Genomic DNA, 21,742 nt, shown 5'->3' on the forward strand with positions numbered 1-21,742 from the left:
AAGGTAATTAAAAAATTACCGTTCCTTACATAGTCATATACTAGTATTTAAAGGTTTAAATATTTCAAACACTAGTCAAATATTAATATTGTGTACTATACAAAGTTATTAAGATGGAAACAATGTTTGAATATTTTTCTCCTAGGACAATAGGCACGAGCCCAGGACTTGTTTTTTCACATTACTTCAGGCTAGTCCTATGGGTTGAGGCATTATCATATGGATAAAAGCCATTGGTGATTTGGCGGGATTTGAACCCAGGTCCTCTGGAACCGAAGTCCCGCGCTTTAACCACTAGACCAGCTCGCTTCCCAATGTTTGAATACAGTGTAATTAAGTATACTATTTAAATGCAATAAATAATTCAGTGAAATGCAACGAAATCCCTTTTTTTATCGCTTCTGAAATAAATATTTGAAATGAAAACCTAATACCGGAGATTGCGGTGCGAGATGAAACGCTGCAAACACTTTTAGATCATTCTCTTTCGCAGATTTGATCACAAGTTTCCTCACTCAACATTTGTAGGCGAAAACTATTGGATACACCTTTCAACAAGAAGTCTTTTAACTATTTCTCATATATTTACTCGTCCTTGCTAGATCTTGATTTTATTAATTTAGTTATTTATGAAGATAAATAGTGCCTTTAAATGTATAGTTTTGAAAGTAATTGATGAGGTTATTGTTCTGTTTATCATGCAATAAGGAGATAAGCACAATTCCTTAGAGAAGTGATATCTTAATGGCTTATGGTCAACATTTCTGTCACAGGAGATATTGGCAATAATCTGACTTCTTCACCTTCTTGACATTTGGCTCACCTCTGGAGATGCCGACAATAAACTATTTTAGTTTGGTTTCATGCAAAAAAACAATAGAAAAACGAAAAGCATTATAAAAATATATATTTGGGTTAAGTTACTCTGTATGAACAATTATATATATATATATATATATATATATATATATATTAGAGTATTTCTGAACTCAAAATTTGTAGAATATAATTACGAATAAAAATGTATATAGTATAATTTGTAGAATATTATTTGTACTAAGTAATACCGGATAAACCTTTTTATTTCGGAATTAATTGGAATTTCCTTGGAGATTCCCATGATATTCTTATCAGTATCTAAACCTGTAAACTCAATATCAACTGAAACATTATGCTGTATATTATCCAAACTTATTTATGTTATTTACTTATTTATAATTCACTTAAATTTCAGCTATATACTCAATAATCAATGTGCAGAAACATTCAATTAATAACTACACAATATGAAACGTGTATCTTAGCAGACATAATAATCCATGCATATAGAATCACTTCACATTGTACCCAATGTAATCCGTACAGATTTGTATTTAAACAAAGATAGCATTAACGATAGTTCCTAATAACGAATGCAAAGGATTGCTTTGAATAAAGTATGCATACTTGGTTAGGTTTATTTACGGAATATGTTCTCGAGTCGTCATAATTTTAAAGCTCTACTGTTAAAACAAATGGGCTATAACGGATTATAAGCTTTCATATAACTGAGAACTTGAAATAAATTTTTATGTATACATGGTTATCTGAATAATTGGTGTAATTATTATAACATAACCTATGCACTTGTTTGATAGTAATTTTAGTTTTATGTCGAACATTTTACAGTTACTAGTTAAGATCGGGGATTACTCTTACACGCGAACGTACTGTGTACTTTATCATATTAGCTACAAACTTTGGTTGAAAAGTAAGCTACAGTTACAGGATAATCCTTCAGTCACAACAATATTTGTAAGTACACGAATCACAGCAAATTTAATTAATGGAACAAGCTGGAATACATCAGTCCACTGGTTTGAATCACTACCCATTGTGTAGCTCGACAATTCACTAGTGACTGTTGGTTGAATGGTTGATTTAATCCAGCAGAACACTTTCTACTGTCAAATAAAAACTGAGTGATACTCGATTAATCAGCACATTTAAAAACTATAGGATTTATTAGAGGTAGTTTTAGAATGACAATAAGAGATTAATAATTATACATTTTTGTCACCATGACTGATGTACGAATAATGTGATAGTGTACGTACATTTTTATACCGGTTTTCAGTCATGTAATTAAAATACTTCAATTAAAAGACTGAAGACGGGCTAAAAGGTACGTAACGATCAATAATTTATATCAATGACCCTTGTCACAAGGCGTTTGTACAAGGATTCACTCGGAGTGTGAGTCGCCGGTTAGTATCGACTTGTTAGGATATGTAATGTTATAAAAGCAGTTTAATGCGGTGCTTACTCTCTCTTCGTACTTGCTATAAACAGAGGGGGATCTACCTTAAATAAATTTATTTTAATATCTTTAATATACGGGGTGTCCCACGAAGGGGTTTAAACGTTTGATTTTATATTACGTGCCCATTCATGCATTGAACTTTTTTAAACTTTACACAGTTTAAGAAGTAGGATGTAAAAATATTCTGGAAAAATTTCAACTCCCAAACCTTAGTAGAAACAAAATGGCGGCATATTGAAAAACGATGCTTTAAAAAGATTAAAGAAGGTATTTTTGGTTTTATCAAATATTTTTATTGTTACTTTACAGGGCAATATGACTTAAATAAAAAAAAAACTAGAACATAGCCTTAATGGAAAACCTTGATGTCCAAAATTATTTAAACTGTAACCCATCCACAGCTGTAATTTTCGTACTCACTGAACTATTTATAAATCAATATGCATATATTACAACAGCAACACATTGATAACAGCGCGTAACAAATTATTCTTAAGCTCTTACAAAGAAACTCCGCGGTATCCGGAGAAGTTCCTCTTCTATTGATCGTTTTAGTTTCTCATCAGTATTGAAGCTATGGGTATAAACTTGCTCCTTCAAGAAACCCCATAAAAAGATGTCGCAAACAGTTAAATCAGGTGATCGGGGTGGCCAATCTAAAAAATCATTTCCACGACCAATCCAACGGCCACGAAGGTTGCCATTTAGTAATCTTGTTGAAAGATTGGTTGATTCATTTCTGGTACCGTCAAATGAGGCAAGACCTGTCCATTTAAAACTCATTTTACAATAAAACAGCTGTTCTTCAACAATGAGCGTTAGAACCGCAACGTAGTAAACAAATCAGATAATTAATCATGAAAGTAGTTTTTATAGGAAGCAAATTGGTAAATTTTTCAATATGCCGCCATTTTATTTCTACTAAGGTTAGGGAGTTGACATTTTTCCAGAATATTTTTAGAACCTACTTTGTAAACTGTGTAAAGTTTAAAAAGTTCGGTGCACGAATGGGCACGTCATATAAAATCAAACGTTTAAACCCCTTCGTGGGACACCCTTTAGTTTTTAACATTTGTACATTCACAATGTACACCATGGTTTGGAATTAAAAAAAAACATGTGCTTTCTTGGAAATTGGTTTGGGTAATTTTAATGGTACGAATTAAGTTTTAGTTTTTCAAAGAAAAATGTCCATTAAGCAATGAACATACAATATAAATAATGGCCAACAAGCACGATTATTTTGTGGTAGCTATGATGCACAAACCGCACAACAACCTGCTGATTCACTACTTGTTTGTCAGTGGCTGGTACAGACCATTAGCCTAATGGAAACTTACGTACACCAACTGAGCCCCATATTCCGATAGTGGTGCCCACTGGAGAATAAAAAGTACAAAACACGGTTAGTTGTAGTAAAATACCATTTGAAACCATAATACACTAAGTTAAACATAGGTATAAGCCTTCATGCGTATATTTGACTAAATAACTTGGACTCAAATTAAGCTTTCACTTTGGATGTTAAGATTTGGGTGTAATTGCACTGTACTATAAACTATAATTCGTATATTCAGGAGAAGCTTCTCGATATACGATTATACTATTGATGTCAATTGGATCAAGTCGTAATAAAATTTAAAAGTTACGTATAATTTATTTATTTTGAACAATCTCTTAAAATCCTTTGAATGGATTTATTTATAGACAGTTTATTTATAGACCACACGATTATAAAATTTCAGTTGGAATCAAATGGTAGGCCTATATTATTGAATAGGTTTTGAATAAAAATCATTAACTGATTCTTAAAGTACCCAGAAGCATTTACATAGAATTAGAATTAGAATTTTACATAAATTGTTGACATAAAAAAAAAACTTATAACACCACTTCAAAATGTGTGTATTCTATTTGCAGAAGATCTTGATTATCATGATTATGCTATGAAGTCTTGATGATTGATACACGTGTAGTATTGAAGCATTAATTGATGTTGGTTACTCTACAGTATAATGCATCCTGAAGTTGTTGATAGCTCAATTATAAACACGTAAGTTCTAAAGCTACAAGTCGTTGTTCTTTTACAAAACATGGCAAGTAGCCGTATGTTACCTAAGGTAGAAATTTGTATCATAAGTCAAGTAATGTGTCTTAAGTATGGTATACTCCTCTTTTAATAAAAACTCCTTTCTTAAGAATTATTAACAAACAACAGAGCATTGTATGTATGTTGTATGTGGTACTTATAGAATTAGTTGTTATCCTAAGATTGTCCCTTCTGGGAACATACAAACGATTACTTCTCAAACAATGGTTGTTGTAGAACATAATATGACATATGTATGCTACCTGGAGCAGCAGTTAATAACAGAAGATCTTGCTTACAATCCTGTTAATTAATGCACGTGTACTGTGTAGTGTTTGAGCGGTGATTGCTGCTGCTGGCTCCGACCAATAAACTTAATGATACTCGCTCAAGACGCTTTAGTCTACGAGTTTTATGTAGTTCAATTCTTTTTTCCTTTATAAAATTTTTCGTACAGTAAAATTAAAGAATAAATCAATAAAAAATAAGGAACATTTTAGCCATCCAAGATTTGAAAACTTGATTAAATGTTATAAGTAGGTACCTTTTTGCCTTTACCTTTTTGCCTTTACCTTTTTATTGTCTTTGCTATTGAGAAGTATTTTATTGTGTTGCATGAGTGGGTAAACCCCCAAGTAAACACTCAGGATCCCGTCACTTCAACCAAAGTTTATCGTCCATGCCGTGGGGTACGCTTTGCCACTAACTAGGTAAGCCTGATCAGGTCCAGGGGATTCTTACCTAGTAATTCATTACCTGTTTCATTACCTAAATGCTAAAAAAAAAAAACAGGAACCTTCTTCTAGCCCTAAGTATGTCGAAATCCAGATTGATGTTCTTTACAGTCATGTCGGACAGGCTGTGCAAAGTAAAAGTAAGGCTAGCATCCAATATACTATAGGAAGTCACCTGATATCCTAGAGGCTCCGTACGCACCCACCACCGCTAGGTAGTCCGGTGATTCAGCTCTTCGGCACACGTCCCTTGACACCACTGAGTCGGATGCAAACAAAGTCAGAGGAAGAGAGAAGGGAAGAAGAGACACGAGAAAAAGAAGTGCGCTTGTCATAGAACTCAAAACGAAGAATAGAAGGGATCTGAGGGTTAGCTAGAGTTTCTTGGGATCACCAGCCCACAAGAGGCCTTCGGCATGGTCGTTGGGTTGTGACTTTCCTCTGAGCTCTGGTGTAGTAGTTTTTATACTACCCTGTGCACACTTGGCCAGCTTGTGTAGGGTCTTTAGAACGCTATCTTAAGTTGTTTTACTTACACTGTGGCGTTAGTGATAGTGTTACAGCACATGAAGACTCCCTTTAGATGACATACAGGCTGGTGGATTACGCATAGGATAATATACAATCTACTACTCAAGAAAAGAAGGTAATAACTACTACAAAACAATTTGTTGTCATAAGTAATGTACTTACTATAATTATAGAAAAAAATCTAGGTAATGAGTGAATATACAGAATAGTTTCAGTAAAGTATTATTTACAACAAAGCAGGACGTACCATCAACGTCAGTGAGCATCAATATTTTTTATCAACGGCGTTTCGAGCAGTATTATGAAACGCTTAGTTACTCCGAGACGATTCTCAATCGCCATCTTCTATTTTGAGTGTTTCTCAATATTTCAGTTTATTAGATACGTAGTAACTTACGGTGATTGAACCATGGGCTGGTTCAAAGTAATTTAAAAAATCGTTTAGTAAATTTATGAGACATATTATTAAGGGGTAATGTTCTGTATTGTGTTGCGTTCTACGTTAGCCTTATTAATGATACAATGTTTTATCTAAGCTCTTTTAAAGTAATCATAGCTTTGTAAAGCTAGAAATATCAAATGTGTTGCAAATGACCATTTCCTGAAGAGGTGAAGAAGATGATAATGAATGTGTCGTAAGAGTAACCATGATACTTTATAGTTTAGTTGTTTTATGCGGTTCGATATCATTATTGAATATCTCTATTAAAAATCTAAATTCCACAAACATGAGAAAAAAAACACATTTAGGGACAATAAATTAGTACCCACATTCCAAATGTCGTCCATAAGACAGAGGTGTAGTATGTAGCTTTGTAAACATCCACACACATCTAACTTTGGAAAATAACTTTTTTGGGTTAAGGGGAATCCAAACTATATTTCCACCCAAAAATAATTCCACCCATAACTCAAAATGTTTACAAAAACAATACTTTCTTATCCATACCATGTTTCGTGGAGAATGTAGAATTCTCCTCAGGTAAAAATAAAAAATTGGTATAAAATTGTATATTTTAGAAACCAAGAATGCATAGAACTGATATATCGAGTTTGGTTAGCTTACACAGAGGCAGTTTGCTGTAGAGAGGTATATAAACAGGACATTCCTTCAAGTGGCTGATTGTGAGACATATATTTTTGAATAATATTGAATTATTTTCAATTTTGAAACTAAGTCCTGTTCATAGCAATTAATTTTTAATAATATTCCATGTTTAAGAGTTTTCTACAATTATAGATTATTGTTAAAATTTTTGTCACATAACGCTACGAAACACAACTTTACGGATCAGGAAACCAAATTACTGTGGAGAGATAAAACAATGAAGAATGTTCAAATCAAATACAAGAAACAGTATTGGTATTCAAATATATTTAGACTGTATATTAAGGATTCAGAATGACCTAGTGTTATTGCAAGATGACTTGTATTAGCAACACATGATAAATAAAACTACTATTAATATTTCCGAGGATTTCACTCCAAATAACTTGTATAAGCTAAAGGCTATTGAATTCGACATGAAAGCCGAAACAGAGTTTACACCAAGATCTCTCCGTGTGTCGACCTCTTTGAGCGCTCTGTATTGGATTTAATTAAAAATCAAAACGTTGGTGGAAAATATTTAACTTTTTTCATTCATCCGAAAAAAGAGTGTTCGTTTTTAAGGTTTTTTAAGGTTGGACCATAATTATGAAAATTTACTACTGTTGGGGTTTTTACCTTATTTTTTTATCTTAGAATATGAAGTATAATTTAGTGGAGTGCAACATTATAAAGCATTAACTAAAACTGAACTATCCACTTTTCAATTTCTTTATTTTGTGGCTTTAAATCTCACGTTGATTTAATAGTGTTGTCTATCAGTCAAAGCTTACATACTTTATATGATAAACCTGTGCTCAGAAGGTGTTCAGATATATTTCTTAAAGAAAAGAAAATCTTGATCGGTCCCAATCGGTCAAGGCGATGGATTGATGGAGTGTGAAAGCCCAATATTATGGCTTCTTTGTCGTTTCAAAGAACCAGATAGCCTTTCTTTACCTTGACGACGACTTAATTTTTTCTATATTATTATACACCATATTGAGGATTTCGCCGTTTATTTGATTTGCAACACGGGTGTTGTTTTTATAAAACAGTCGCTACAGAGATTTGCTACAGGTTATTAACAATTGCTACAGGTTATTTGATAAGGTTTTTTAAAGCTACAGGTTTTAGAACAGGACTTGCACTTCATGTATTACATAATAATTGATGGATGAAACAACAAATATAACTCACAAAAACACTTACATAACACCAGTAGTGAAACCTAAGTTTTTATCAAGAGTCAAAAGGTGTTTTTTATGTAAAAGAAATTCATTTTAAAAACTATCCTCTCATGTTTTCTCCACTGAAGATTAGTGATAGTCCAGTAATTAACACACTTTCTATTTCAAATTATTATTATTGCTAAGTATTTTAGTATTGGTATATATTTTTTTAATAAATTTAACATTAATCTAGCCACCAAACAAACTTATGATGTAAAACTTAATCTATTTTCAAAATCAAGTTCTATGATCCGATTTTATATGGTTATACTAATGATTTTATCAGGTGAAAATAAACATTCACGGTTTTTAGCGATTCAAACAATAAAAATAAGAATAAAAGAAAGAATAGAAAATAGAAGTATGTGAGGTCAAGATGAAGTTATATTTAGACATTGAGATGTTAACCACTTACGCCAATCTGGGGAGGAGAAAGTTTCATTTGCCAAGCAACTTTTCTTTCGTTTAGACAGCTCATGTACCTTTTGTGATGGGATGTCTCAACGCAAAAAAAAAAAAACATTGGTTGGTAACTCTGTTATAAGCTAATATTTACCTTATCTATTATGATCAAGCCGGAAAATTAATTTGATGTTTTCTATGTTTATACTCCCTCGGCCTATTTCAAGGGTCATAGTAGATATAATATGATGGTTTAAAGTCACTTTAGGCACGTTTTTCCCATGCTATTCTTATGGGGATCATTTTTTAGCCACCAAATCCAAAAATCATGATCTTCGCCTGTACACCCTGTGCACAAATGTTCAATACCATTGTACAACTTCATTACTATCTCAAATCCACATGCATTCACATGTATATTCTCAAAATCATCAACTTGACAGTGCGAGGTTTGTACGCGAACTCGGGCGCGCTCCCGGCTCATGGCGTGCTCCTGACCCATGGTCAGGCTTCTTGCTCCCGACTCATGGTCGGGCTCCTGCTTCTTGCCTCTAGTGTTGGGGCTGTGAAATGGTATCTTTTGTGGAAATCCATGAATTCTGGCTACTTGGGAACCCAAGCCATTTGACATACAATAAATCACCCTTTTTCCTAATTACCTTTTCTATCAAATACATGTCTTTATACTTGGTCTTTAACAACTCCTCTGTGTAGAATCCTCCTCTGATTATATTGCCATTTTCATCTTTCAAGATATAAGTCACAGACTTTGTATTCTTAACTTCTGCTATTGTAAATAGCTCCCCTGTCCAATTCGGGGTATTAGTGTAGGCCAATATGTAATTTCGTGTTTTTTGTTTGTTAAAGTTAAAAACTTTATATATTTTGAAAGAAGATATAGTAATCTCCAAAAAAAATTAGGGTGTCATTTTTTCCAATCCAAGATGGCGTCCAAAATGGCCGCTGTTAGGTACCATTTTTAGGTTTTTCCTAAATATCTCGAAAACTATCTACATTTTGTATACTATACTAAATAAGGAAATTAAAGAAGATTAAATTTCCTACAAGAAAAGTATATGATGTAACTATTTCCGTTCAAACATTTACAAGATATAATAAATAACTTATTCAAATACTCCTTCCATAAGGAATACATGTAAATTTGTATGTATAATAAATGCTAAACATTACAAAACCTATCCACCTAAGGTCAATATAACAGATATTCTTGAAATATTGACAAATTTTCCAGCAATTTGACACTTAAATAATAAAAATTGGTCAAAAATTAAGGCGAGGGTGAGCACACAAAAAGTTGTAATTATTTAAGAAACTATTGCAAATAATGCGGTTTTTGTGAGACTGCCAACGCCTTAATTTTGGACTAATCTTTATGATTAAAGTGTTCAATTGCTGGAAATTTGATTAAGATTTAAAAATTATCAAATAAAAACCAAATTTTAAAAAATAAATAAAATAACGTATGGACCTGTGTAGGCTCATTTGTAATGAAATAAAAAATTCATGGATTTATTTAGTTAAAAGCAAAAGATTATTCTGTTAAAATATGATGTAAACATAAGGAAAAAATTAGGGCGGGATTTTTTTGATTTTTTGTGATTTTTTGTCGCACAAACAATCTCCCATGTACTGAAATCTGTGGTTGTTGGGCTTTTACTTGCAACAACAAAACAAGTCAACCAAGAATAAAAGAAGAGCGCGAAGACATTTGATGACCATTGCTACTCATATCACACAGTGTTTATTTGTATTTTAGCAGTCATACATCACTGAACACTAAGTAATAACGTGATTTAAATAGTTAAACCATATTTTAAAGATTGCACTGTATCATTTATACTAATTGGCTAATATAGTAATTTAACAATCGTTCATGTTTGTACATTTATTTCCAATTCCAGTATAATTTAAATTACATGTGTGCTACAGAAGAAATTAAATTATTGCTAAACGGCGGCCATTTTGGACGCCGTCTGGTATTCGAAAAATCACGCCCTAATTTTTTCCTTATGTTTACATCATATTTTACTAGAATAATCTTTAGCTTTAAACTAAATAAATCCACGAATTTTTATTTAATTACAAATGAGCCTACACAGGTCCATACGTAATTTCATTTATTTTTTTAATTTGGTTTTTTATTTGATAATTAAGTCTTGACCAAATTTCCAGCAATTGAACACTTTAATCATAAAGATTAGTCCAAAATTAAGGCGTTGCGGTCTCACAAAAACCGCATTATTTGCAATAGTTTCTTAAATAATTACAACTTTTTGGGTGCTCACCCTCGCCTTAATTTTTGTCCAATTTTTATTATTAAAGTGTCAAATTGCTGGAATATTTGTCAATATTTCAAGAATATTGGTTATATTGACCTTAGATGGATAGGTTTTGCCACGTTTAGCATTTATTATACATACAAATTTACATGTATTCCTTATGGAAGGAGTATTTGAATGAGTTATTTATTATATCTTGTAAATGGTTTGAACGGAAATAGTTACATCATATACTTTTCTTGTAGGAAATTTAATCTTCTTTAATTTCCTAATTTAGTATAGTATACAAAAAGTTGATAGTTTTCGAGATATTTAGGAAAAACCTAAAAATGGTACCTAACAGCGGCCATTTTGGACGCCATCTTGGATTGGAAAAAATGACACCCTAATTTTTTTTGGAGATTACTATATCTTCTTTCCAAATATATTAAGTTTTTGCCTTTAACAAACAAAAAACACGAATCTTTATTTTATTACAAATGAGCCTGCACTATATATCCTTTACTAAAAACATGTTTATACTTGGAAATTTTCACGCTATCACCTACCTTATATCTTGGCTTTTTAACTTGCACTACTTTAGAAGTCAACCTCTCATGCACATATTTACTGTTCTTAATACTCACTTGGTTAGGCTTCATGCCTATAGATCTATGCACTTTATTATTATATTTTCGAATTAACTTTGGAAGCAAATCCAACCATTCATAACTTCCCTGAGCACTAAATTCCCTATATAACCAATTCTTTAAAGTTCTCTGAAACCTCTCCACAATTGCAGCCTTAGTTGTAGAAAAAGTGTGATAGTGATTAATATTTAGTTTGCTAAAATATTGATTAAAAAATTCTTTTCCATTGTCAGATTCAATGTTTTTAACCCCCTTTGGTAGAATGGTTTTAATGGCTTCTGTAACCACCAACCCTGTCTTATTCTTTATTGGAGCAGCATAAGCTTTTTTAGAAAATGTATCTATTAAAGTTAAAATATATTCATTGCCAGATTTTTTACCATTTTGCTATATCTCAAATAGTTTTCGAGATATAAGTATTTTAAAACAATATCATGGACTTAAAAATGTCAAAATGTGCAAAAATGTCAAAAAGTCTGGACTTTTAAAATTTTCGTGATAACTGTTATTTGTACCCATATAAAGTAATGTTAAAATTGTTTTTGAATTTTAGATTTTTTTATGTTGTAATATTGTTTGTAATCAAAAGTTGACACCCACTATGTGTGCCAGAATTTCAACCGTTTTGCCATATCTCAAGCCGTTTTCGAGATATACGCATTTTTAAACAATATTATGGGCTTAAACAATTTGTGTACAGGCGAAAATCAGGATTTTTGGATTTGGTGGCTAAAAAATGACCCCCATAAGAATAACATGGGAAAAACGTGCCTAAAGTGACTTTAAACCATCATATTATATCTACTGGTCATTTATTAAATTCGAAATTAACTATATCAGTTAAGTAGTGCAAACCAATCAATGTGTATGTATCGGTGTATTTTGTAACATTTAACCAAACTATGCTCTCTAGATTCTAGATGATAATAAAACTTATACATTTTTTAAGGTAATAGTTATTTGTGTAACTAGTGGTGAAAGTGGCACTTTGCTGCACACGAGAGCAATGTTTACGCACGAGCCGCAGGCGAGTGTGGAATGATCTCGAGTGCAGCAAAGGCCTTTTTCACTCGTGTTACACATTATATTTTTCCTACAGTCACTGTAAAGCATATAAATATTTAGTCTTTCAAACACTATGAAACACGTTTTTAGGTTCAGCTGGCAACACAAATGGACAAATGGTACCCTTGAGAAAGTAGTACCCGCGGTCCATATCACTCCGCTATTTTTCCTCGGCAAGAAATGTGCTCCGCGTTTTGAGAATATAGTTCCGTATGTTTTTGTAATTTGAAGTGGTTTCCGCGCCTAAAAAAAATGCTTAAAAGGTATTTTCTTGTTTATTAAGATCGTAGGAAGGTTTTAAAAACGTTTAAAATAAAAGTCCAGGAAGTTCAGAAATACCGAAACTATAATAACGAAATGACAGGTTAAATCGTAGTTATAATAGTCAATCAGCTGCTCATAGTATAATTATCTTTAGGTGTTGCCAACCTATTTCCAAGCGTACACGGACTACGTGCATAATGGAACCACGCTGTTTTGTGTTGTTTCGTTGGAATCCTGATGTGCGGCAAAGTATAAACCGTACGGCAAAGTATAAACCGTACGGCAAAGTATAAATATGCAGCAATTAGCAGCTTTCTGTACTATAAACAGTACAAGGAAGCCAACTTTGTCGGGTGACTGTAGGAAAAAACTTTTACAGTACGATTGTACATAATAATAAAATAAAAGTTAGGTTACTCGAAAACTGTCACGAGAGAGGCTTTTATACTTTGTTTTATTTACTTCCCTTTCATTTCTTTTCGATTGTTATCGCTTTTTCGGTTTGAATTACTTAAAGAGTTTATTTCATGTTCATCTTTGTAATAAAAATCAGTTTTGTTATACAGTAAAAACCAGTACTTACCATATTGTACGCTAATCTGAATAATATTAGAATAGCTACGAAATAATATCTATAAATTGCAAGTACATCTTATTCACTTATTATCTGATCACTAAATCTTAAAGTTAAATTTGCAGTAGATCGTTTGCCTATGCGTAATGTATACGTCTACAGGTATACAATATATAAACAATTTGTATTCTATTTAAGGCTTTAAAATATGTTGTAATTAATTTTTAATTTCCTGGTCACTATACCTTATGATGATACCAACTGCTGAATATAGTTTGCCTATACAAAATACGTATGTGTATAATCTATAGTGTGATTGAAAAGTCCCGGAACGGTGTACTATTTTTTTCCCATTATAGATAAAGTAATGAGACTTGGTATATCAATAATAACCATAAATGTCTACTGTTTTGAGCTGTTATCGCTTTTTTTATCCCTTAGGAGCGGCCCACAAGGAGTCATACAACCTTCTTAAATAGCAGCATAGGTCGAGTTTGATATCAAATTAAAGGTTTTAATTAGTAGAACACATAGCCGCAAACTCGAATGCAAACGAACAATTGAGTCAAAAATGACAGCTGTTCAATGATTCATTCGATTTGCAATGCTATTATACGCTACCTCCTCAGGGGGACGCCCGCTAGCAATCTGAAGATAATAATAACTTAAGCATATGTCGATATGACATCAAAGTAAAAGTCTTTGTTAGTAAAATACAGTACCACAAATTTGAGCTCAATAGAAACACTGAGTGAAAAATGTACGCCGTTCAAAGATTTAAAATGGCAGATTCAAGAAATATTTGAACGGCTGCCATTTTTGACTCAATAGTCCGTCTCTTAAGGGATTACAAAGTGATAGTAGCATAAAAGAGTAAACTTTTATAGCTATTATTGATATACCAAGTGTTATTACTTTATCTATAGTAGTAATAAGTATATTACACCGTTCCGGGACTTTTCAATCACACTGTATACTAATATATAAATACCCTCGCTGAGGCAAACCTGCATACTAAGCGAATTTACTTGGCTGGATTTCTACTTAAATATTCCCTTTAAAATGTCGGATTTATTTCCTTTTAAATAACATTAATTTTAATGAGTACTTAAAGTCGCTGCTACGGTAATGTTTACCCCCATAAACCCCCACAAAAAGCCCATTCCCATAGTCGAACATGCTGGTTCACTAACTCGTTCAAATAAACGTAGTACACGAATTTTCACCCTTTTTCTCATAAGTTAGAATTCAACACAATCTTCTTATTTTCCGTAGATATTGTTTTATAATATATGTTCCTTATACAATGAACAACTAACTTTTTCCTGCTGTAAGGTTTATTCGACTGTGGGTAACGTCTGCTATACCAAATTCTTTTTACAATAAACGTGTTAAAAAATCTTTGTAATAATAGGTTTGTCAATACTGATTTTTGCAAAAATAATGATTTTAACCGATGGCAAGAAACACATATTTAGTAATTAAAAAATCTATAATGAAACTTGAAAATTAATACGACAAATTACAGAATAAGTTAATCCATCTCATGGTTAATGTTGTGGAAAGCTTAAAAGCAGAGGATGATAATTCAAGTGGACTGAAAATATGATTTAGGATTTAGAAAGTAGAAAAAAGTGTATGGCGTCAACCTACCCACAGCTGTGAATGAATTGCCTTTGATTATCACTTTATAGTAATATTCATTATGTCACAAAATATTCACTTATATGGTGGTGAATTTTATACAGATTAAGCATCACTATAAGTGTTATGAATGTTAAACATTTAATGAAATTAATCTAAACTCTAAAATATTATGCATTCATTATAACTAAATGTTAAGTTGCTTAAGAGCCCAAACGATGAATTAATATAGAAAACCCCTTGCTTTTATATAAAGGATGTTTGTATATATTTTTTAATCTTTAATGTTATCAAAATTCGTAATGTTTAGTCTTATCTTAACCACCTCTCACATAATAATAACAGTGGGCTGCTGATAATAAATGTTTTTTATGTTTTTCAAGTTTCCAATTTGAAGAGACGTGACTTGGGGAGATTTTAACAACCTTTTTACATAAACGTAGAACAAAAATTATACAGCCTATGATTAGTAGGTGGATAATGTGCCTTAAAGTTTTTTATATTTTTAAATATTTTTATATTTATTGAATCTACGATTAATATGACAAATTAATGTAATAGCAAATATGGTGGACACCTGTTATAAAAAAGACCAAAACCACATTGGTCTAAAATGTAACGTATACAGTACGTATACGTATATTGTTTGGTATTGTTAGCTTCTTATCTAAACGTAACACAAACACACGTGTTATTTTTAGCCACATACTGATATGTGACAAATCCGTTTTAGGTGATTTTTAGATTAATTTTCAATCACCAAAACAATAAAACATTTTTTATATATGGGTTGCATAACATAAAGCATGGCTAGGTCCTTTATATTTCCCTTAAGCAGGTGTAGTTTATAATACGTGTTGTATAATTTGACATCTTAGATCTAATTACTAGTTTATCCTACTTTATCTATGTTCTATTATTTTGTAACATATATTCTAAATTAAGGTAGTTTATTGTTTTTATAATACACATTAAGATGCCATATAGACTAGCTTAAACTGAACTTACATAATGACATATATAAAAAAAAACATTGTCCAGAAAATAGTATCAATTTTCCAATATTTCTTACGTTTTTGTTTTAAATTGTTATAATTATGTATTGTTTTTTAAATAGTCAACACTGTTTATCAATATTTTCATTAATACCCTAGTAGCACAAATATGTATTTTATAAATATTTTATATATTCAAAGTTGTATTTGATGGAACCTCAAATAAAATATATCAATAATATATCTTTAATAATAGTTTGATATATTCAAATATATATTTAAAATATTACCAAAAAGCAATGCAAAATATCAATTAAATATAAGTTTTGAATATATAAAAAAGATTCATAATATATATATATTGATAAAATAAGTATAGAATCTATAATATACGTATTTTATATGTATTTTTTTCCTATAAAATAAAAAAAAATTGTGTTGAGAATATTTTAAATATGTATATCAAATATTTTTGAAACTATATTATATATTTAAAATATTTATAAATATATTTTGAAACACGTCAGATATTTTTATAAATAAAATAATAATATAGGTAATCAATTATAATTGGCAAATAAATAATTTGCATCTTTTTGTTTTTTATAGGCCTATTGTCTATCAATTGATACATGCATTTTTTGTATGATATTTGCTATTGTGAAAGCGTTATAATTAAGTAAATAACAATACATACTCTGAATGGTGTCACTCTATCATGCACGTAAAGAAAAAAATACGCATATATAGTTAAGAGGCAGTATATATGTTCGCCAGCTACATGTGGGTCAAACGAAAAAAGTGTTGATGGGTTTTATTTTTTAATTGCAATATGTGACAATGAATGTCATCATATAAATCTCGAATGATTGGTTAGAAAAGGATACTAGTGACTGCCGACCTTTTAAGAAACTAATTATGGTCGTATATGAAGTTCTAAAAATAATTATTTTATTTACTTATGTCATAAATTACATAATCTTTGTCATAGTATTTCAATTCATTTTTGTAGTTTACTGTATTTATATTTGTGGTGACTACTCACTATTCACTACAGCACTATTCAACTCAACTACTTGATGCCACAACAGATTAACAGAATCATATTATACTGTAGTATCAAAAATATTTTAAGTACAGTATTGCAACCATTACAACTGTCGGCTACTCTTTCACCACATGAAAACTAGGATTAACAACAGTCACAGATAGCTCAGAGGTAAGGAAAGAGGTTCATAAGTCGAAGGACCCAGGTTTGAGACCCGTCTGGGCCATTAAAATTTTATCTAGTTTTTTTTATGAACTATTTGATCAATTTACTCAACTGATAGTTGTTCTTTTCATACTAATTCTATATTATTTTGTGTTTTTTACGTTTAGGCCCCATGGGATGTTTGGAAGTGATATTAAATACATTTGTTATTTAAATATTATTCTCTAAAATATATTATTGGAACATATTTTTTAAATATTTAATAGATTCAAAAACGTATTTTATATATATTTAATAAATTTTTAATATTATATAAAATTTACATTAATACACACTTGAGATATATAAAATAGATTTTAAATATATTTATTCATATGTATTTAATATATATTTGTGCTACTAGGGTAGTTTGGCATATATGCATTTTTATTATCATTGATGAATTAAGGTTTTAAACTGTTTATTCTGTAGCCGCTACAATGATAAGACTTCAGCAACTGATGGAATGTTTACTTTTAACGCGGTTGAGAGTCTTCCTGTAATCTTAGTAAAGTAGAGTACGTTTTAGTCCTTTAAAGCACAGAAAACTTACTACTATAACCAAAGGTTGAGATAAAGAATACAGCTGCCTAGAATGGAGCAACAGCTAATCCAAACTTTGTTTATTTCACCTAATCTTGATTCGCTAAAATAATTAAGTATTACTAAACTAAGCAATCATAGGGTAATGAATATTTAAGCTTACGATTTAACAAACTAATGAAATGTCACAGCTCTTTTGTTTAATTTTGATCTTAGAAAGTGGTAAATGATACAGTTTCCCATAATTTAAAAGCATATACAGTACAGCAATAATAAGTTCATAAGAATAAGCTTACGGAAGAGAATAGTTGTGGTTTTGCAGACACAAGCAAAGATAATTATATAATACAAGATGTCTGCAAGCTGCAATAATTAAGCTAATTGAATCTTACGGTCCCCAAATGTATTACTAATCGTACTGTGGTCACATATACAGGTGTATATATGGTACTGTTTGCACCATTAGACATTAGCCTGCATTGCCATATTTTTACAATGTTAAATAACATAACGTTTTTACCATTCGTGGTATCTTATAAAAAAAATTTTTGGTCGGATTACAATAGTAATATCAAACTTTAGACTCTAATTATTTTAAATTAACAATATAAAAATAATAGTGCCAATAACATTTGTTAACAGGTTTATAGGTGTTATTGTTGCAGTACTAAACAAATTCCGCACAATGAGAGTGCTTCACTAAATCGGCTTATAGTTAACGAGGGCAGGTTTATATTTTGGTTCATGTACTGTTCAGTCACGGTACTATTATATGGCTGAACCTTAAACAATGAATCAGTGAATAAAAGTTGCCATTCCCGGGACTTGACCAACTGGGTTAAGTCCAGATATAGTAGGTATAGATGTATTGTATTGTATTGTACTACTGGAGTTTACTGTATAACGGTAATGGTGCTATCTTGTTGTATCACATTAGCATTTTAAAACCTTTATTTTAAAATACATATGTGCATAGAAAATAATACGTAATATATTAGGCAAGTGATGTTATGTCATTAATATACAGGGCTTTCATAAAATAATAGTGGAGTTTGGTTATGTAATAATCAGAAAAGTCTAAAGATAAAAAACCTATTTATTTTGTTGGGTTCCTGACATAAAAAATACATAGCTAATAAAGTTCAACATTACATCCATTTCTTGCTCTACGGACGTCCAGACGATGATCTATTTCATCTTACAAGTGCAACATTTCTCTTGTTACAATGGAGACTGCATATCTGGTTCTTTCATCCTAAATGACCGTTATACGAAAGTCACTGACTTTATAAGTTCACTTAGTGAACTTAGCCTTTTCTTGACGGAAAACATGTTTATAAGAAAGTACAACTTGAAGTTAATTTAAAGGAATAAGTAAGTTGTCGATTAACACAACAATCAATAAAGCTGTTTCAAATAATGTAAACAAAACTGTTTGAGCTACAGGATATAAGGGTATCAATATGAAATATTAAATTTGACTTATTGAACTTTTAATATTTCTTTTGTTTTATAGACAGTTAAAACCCCGCCAATATTTTTATGAAAAACCTGTATTTAATCTCAATTTTCGTAATACCAAAGGTTATAGGTAAATTGCCGATGTTTAAAGTCTTGCTAAATTGATTAAATGTTAAAACGTGCTCTGAAAACACATCTCTTGTCTAAAATGTCAAATTACCAACCAAAATAAAATATAGTTATTTTGTACATTCAAGTATATTTTAGTATGTACAAGGCAATAAAAAAAAACTGTCGTTTATAATAGATAGGAGGTCAAAATTAATTATGTTTGTAAGTAATGCTCTTTAACTTCATAATTTTCTAATTGGGCCAATATTTTATTTAGTTCAGTAGTAACCACGCTTAGAAACTGAAAAACTGATCTGAATACATTTCATTGACCCCCGCTATACACAATCAATGAGTATGACGATAGACGAGTATGTTTTATCTATGCTATGACCTAACCCAAACTAACCTAGTCCTAATCCAGCCTAACTAGGGGTTATCGACCCCAAAACCACACCATAGAATACTATTCTAGTATACTATATATTATATTATACTATATATTATATATTATATATTATATATTATATATTATATTATACTATATATTATAGTATACTAGTTATACTATTCTAGTATAATTCTATATATAGTATAATTCTAGTATATAGTATATATTCTATATATTATATATTATATTATACTATATATTATAGTATACTAGTTATACTATTCTAGTATGGTGGATAGTAAAACTGCACCATAGTTTTCTGGATAGTTACGGTTAAGAGAAAGTAAGGCAAGAAAAACCATTGTGCTAAAAATTGTTTGTAAAACTCGTAAGATTATAGAATCGAGTTTTCACCCACTTGTTACGATGATAAAACTACCTTTAACAATAATATATAAATATTAAGTCGTTTACTTAATGTAAGCAGTATTTAAAATTGTTATTAAAATTCATTTAATTGAAGCCCACGAAAAAGGAAGTGTAATTGTATTAAGTTAATTATATTTTTGTTGTTGTTGATCTACAAACTAAGTCGAAAACAAGGGCAACAACAATTTTTTGTCATATAATACAAATTCTTGAATCTGTAACGAGTCAAATGGGTAGGGGGGTAAAAATATAACGATCTAGACCACGAACATTAAACAGCTAAACATAAGCTGTTGAGTAAGCCTAGTCGCGACACTAAACTGACGTCGTACCTAACCTCCAATTCCAAGACCGCAGACGACGTTGGTGTCAGTTTGGTTGTTTGGCTGTTCGACTGCATCTGAGGCCGGGCTACGGGAGAGAAGATGAGCAGCGAGGTCACCTTTGAGCGGTACGCGGCTGTAAGCCTGTTAAAGCTGCCATGCGCCTGCCTTCGCTGCCAGTTTTTTTTTTGTTTCGGTAACTCGTTGACCAATCAGGAATCGTTTTAACTTTCGTCTCGATTCTGAGACGAAGGTGAAGTAAGAAGAAGTTGTGTGAAGTTTTGGTCATTCGTATTCCCGGCTTTTCGCGAGTTCGTTCGTTCGTCTTGAATTCTAAGTGATTTCATTCAATTTCTTCGTCGTTTTTAAAGTTACGTTTCAGCAAGCTCTGAAAGCTTAAGTTCGAATAGTTTTGTAGTGAACTTGTGCAGGAACATAGTGGGTTATAATTTCGTCGACTGGTGAGTTTCGTAGTTAACTTCTCTGGTTTTCGTATATTACTTGACCAGCTTTCGTGTACGAAGCTTGGTTGAACTTGAAGACTAGGCCTGATACGCAGACCTAGTCACACGCCTTAACCAACTAATTTAGTAAAGTATTGCAGTTGGTGAAATATATTTTCGCTTAACGTTTCTTAATCCGTCTTGGGACTTTCTTTTAATTTTTAAAAACCCTTTTTAAAGTTCCCCAAACGTCCCAAAGCTTGTTCCAGCAGACAGGTTTCTGCTGGACATTTTCTGTCGAAGTTGGTTTAAGTTGAACACGTGAGGAAGTTAAAGTTTTAATTTTTCGTTTTCGGCTCAAGGAGCAGTTTTATTTTTAGTTTCAGTTTTTCTCTCGTTTCGTGTCTCACTTGGACAACTTAAGCCAACTCGTTTTCTTGTTTAGTAAATTCAGACTCTGTGGGAGTTAGGCTAGGTTAGGCCTATCTTGTACTAACCTTGTTTGTTTCAGGTTAACGACGTAACTCCGTAGGTAAGCGGAGTGACTACTTAGCTTACTTGTTGATTTGTTAAGTTAGCTAGTAGTGTGTCATTTAGATATTTGCCCACAGAGTCAAGTCAAAATTATTTATTTCCCCACAAGCCCTAGGCTAGAGTGGTGATTTCGAGTAGGGTGTTTAGTAACCCGCCACGTTCGTCTCGAGCTCTGACAACCAGGGCTATCAAACTTAGGCTATCCGAATCACTATCGACTCCTGGGAAACTCCCCGCGACCAGACTAGGGCGAATCCTGGGATCCTCGTTTTGTTACCGGTGGCGTAATTTCCCACTTGTCGTCCGCTAGGAAAATTACGTCACATAAATGGCGCCCGAACAGGGACCAGTGATTGGATAGTCTGATAGTACTTGGTGAGCTCAAGCTAAGATCGCTGTAACAGCTG

At 31.7% G+C, this 21,742-nt stretch overlaps 1 protein-coding gene across 1 annotated transcript in view; it reads right to left on the reverse strand.

Moving 5' to 3' along the window:
- Window positions 1-5,460, reverse strand: part of LOC128983944 (uncharacterized protein K02A2.6-like) — an 88,213-nt gene extending 82,753 nt beyond the window's left edge. The window contains exon 1 of the mRNA XM_054403220.1: window positions 5,301-5,460. Coding sequence (XP_054259195.1) covers window positions 5,301-5,460 — 160 coding nt within the window. The remainder of the gene's footprint in view (window positions 1-5,300) is intronic.
- Between the last annotated feature and the right edge of the window lie 16,282 nt (window positions 5,461-21,742).

This window comes from Macrosteles quadrilineatus, unplaced genomic scaffold (assembly GCF_028750875.1).
Source record: "Macrosteles quadrilineatus isolate MER2022 unplaced genomic scaffold, UCM_ALF_1.0 Scaffold_2__2_contigs__length_208266976, whole genome shotgun sequence".
Taxonomy (NCBI): Eukaryota; Metazoa; Arthropoda; class Insecta; order Hemiptera; family Cicadellidae; genus Macrosteles; species Macrosteles quadrilineatus.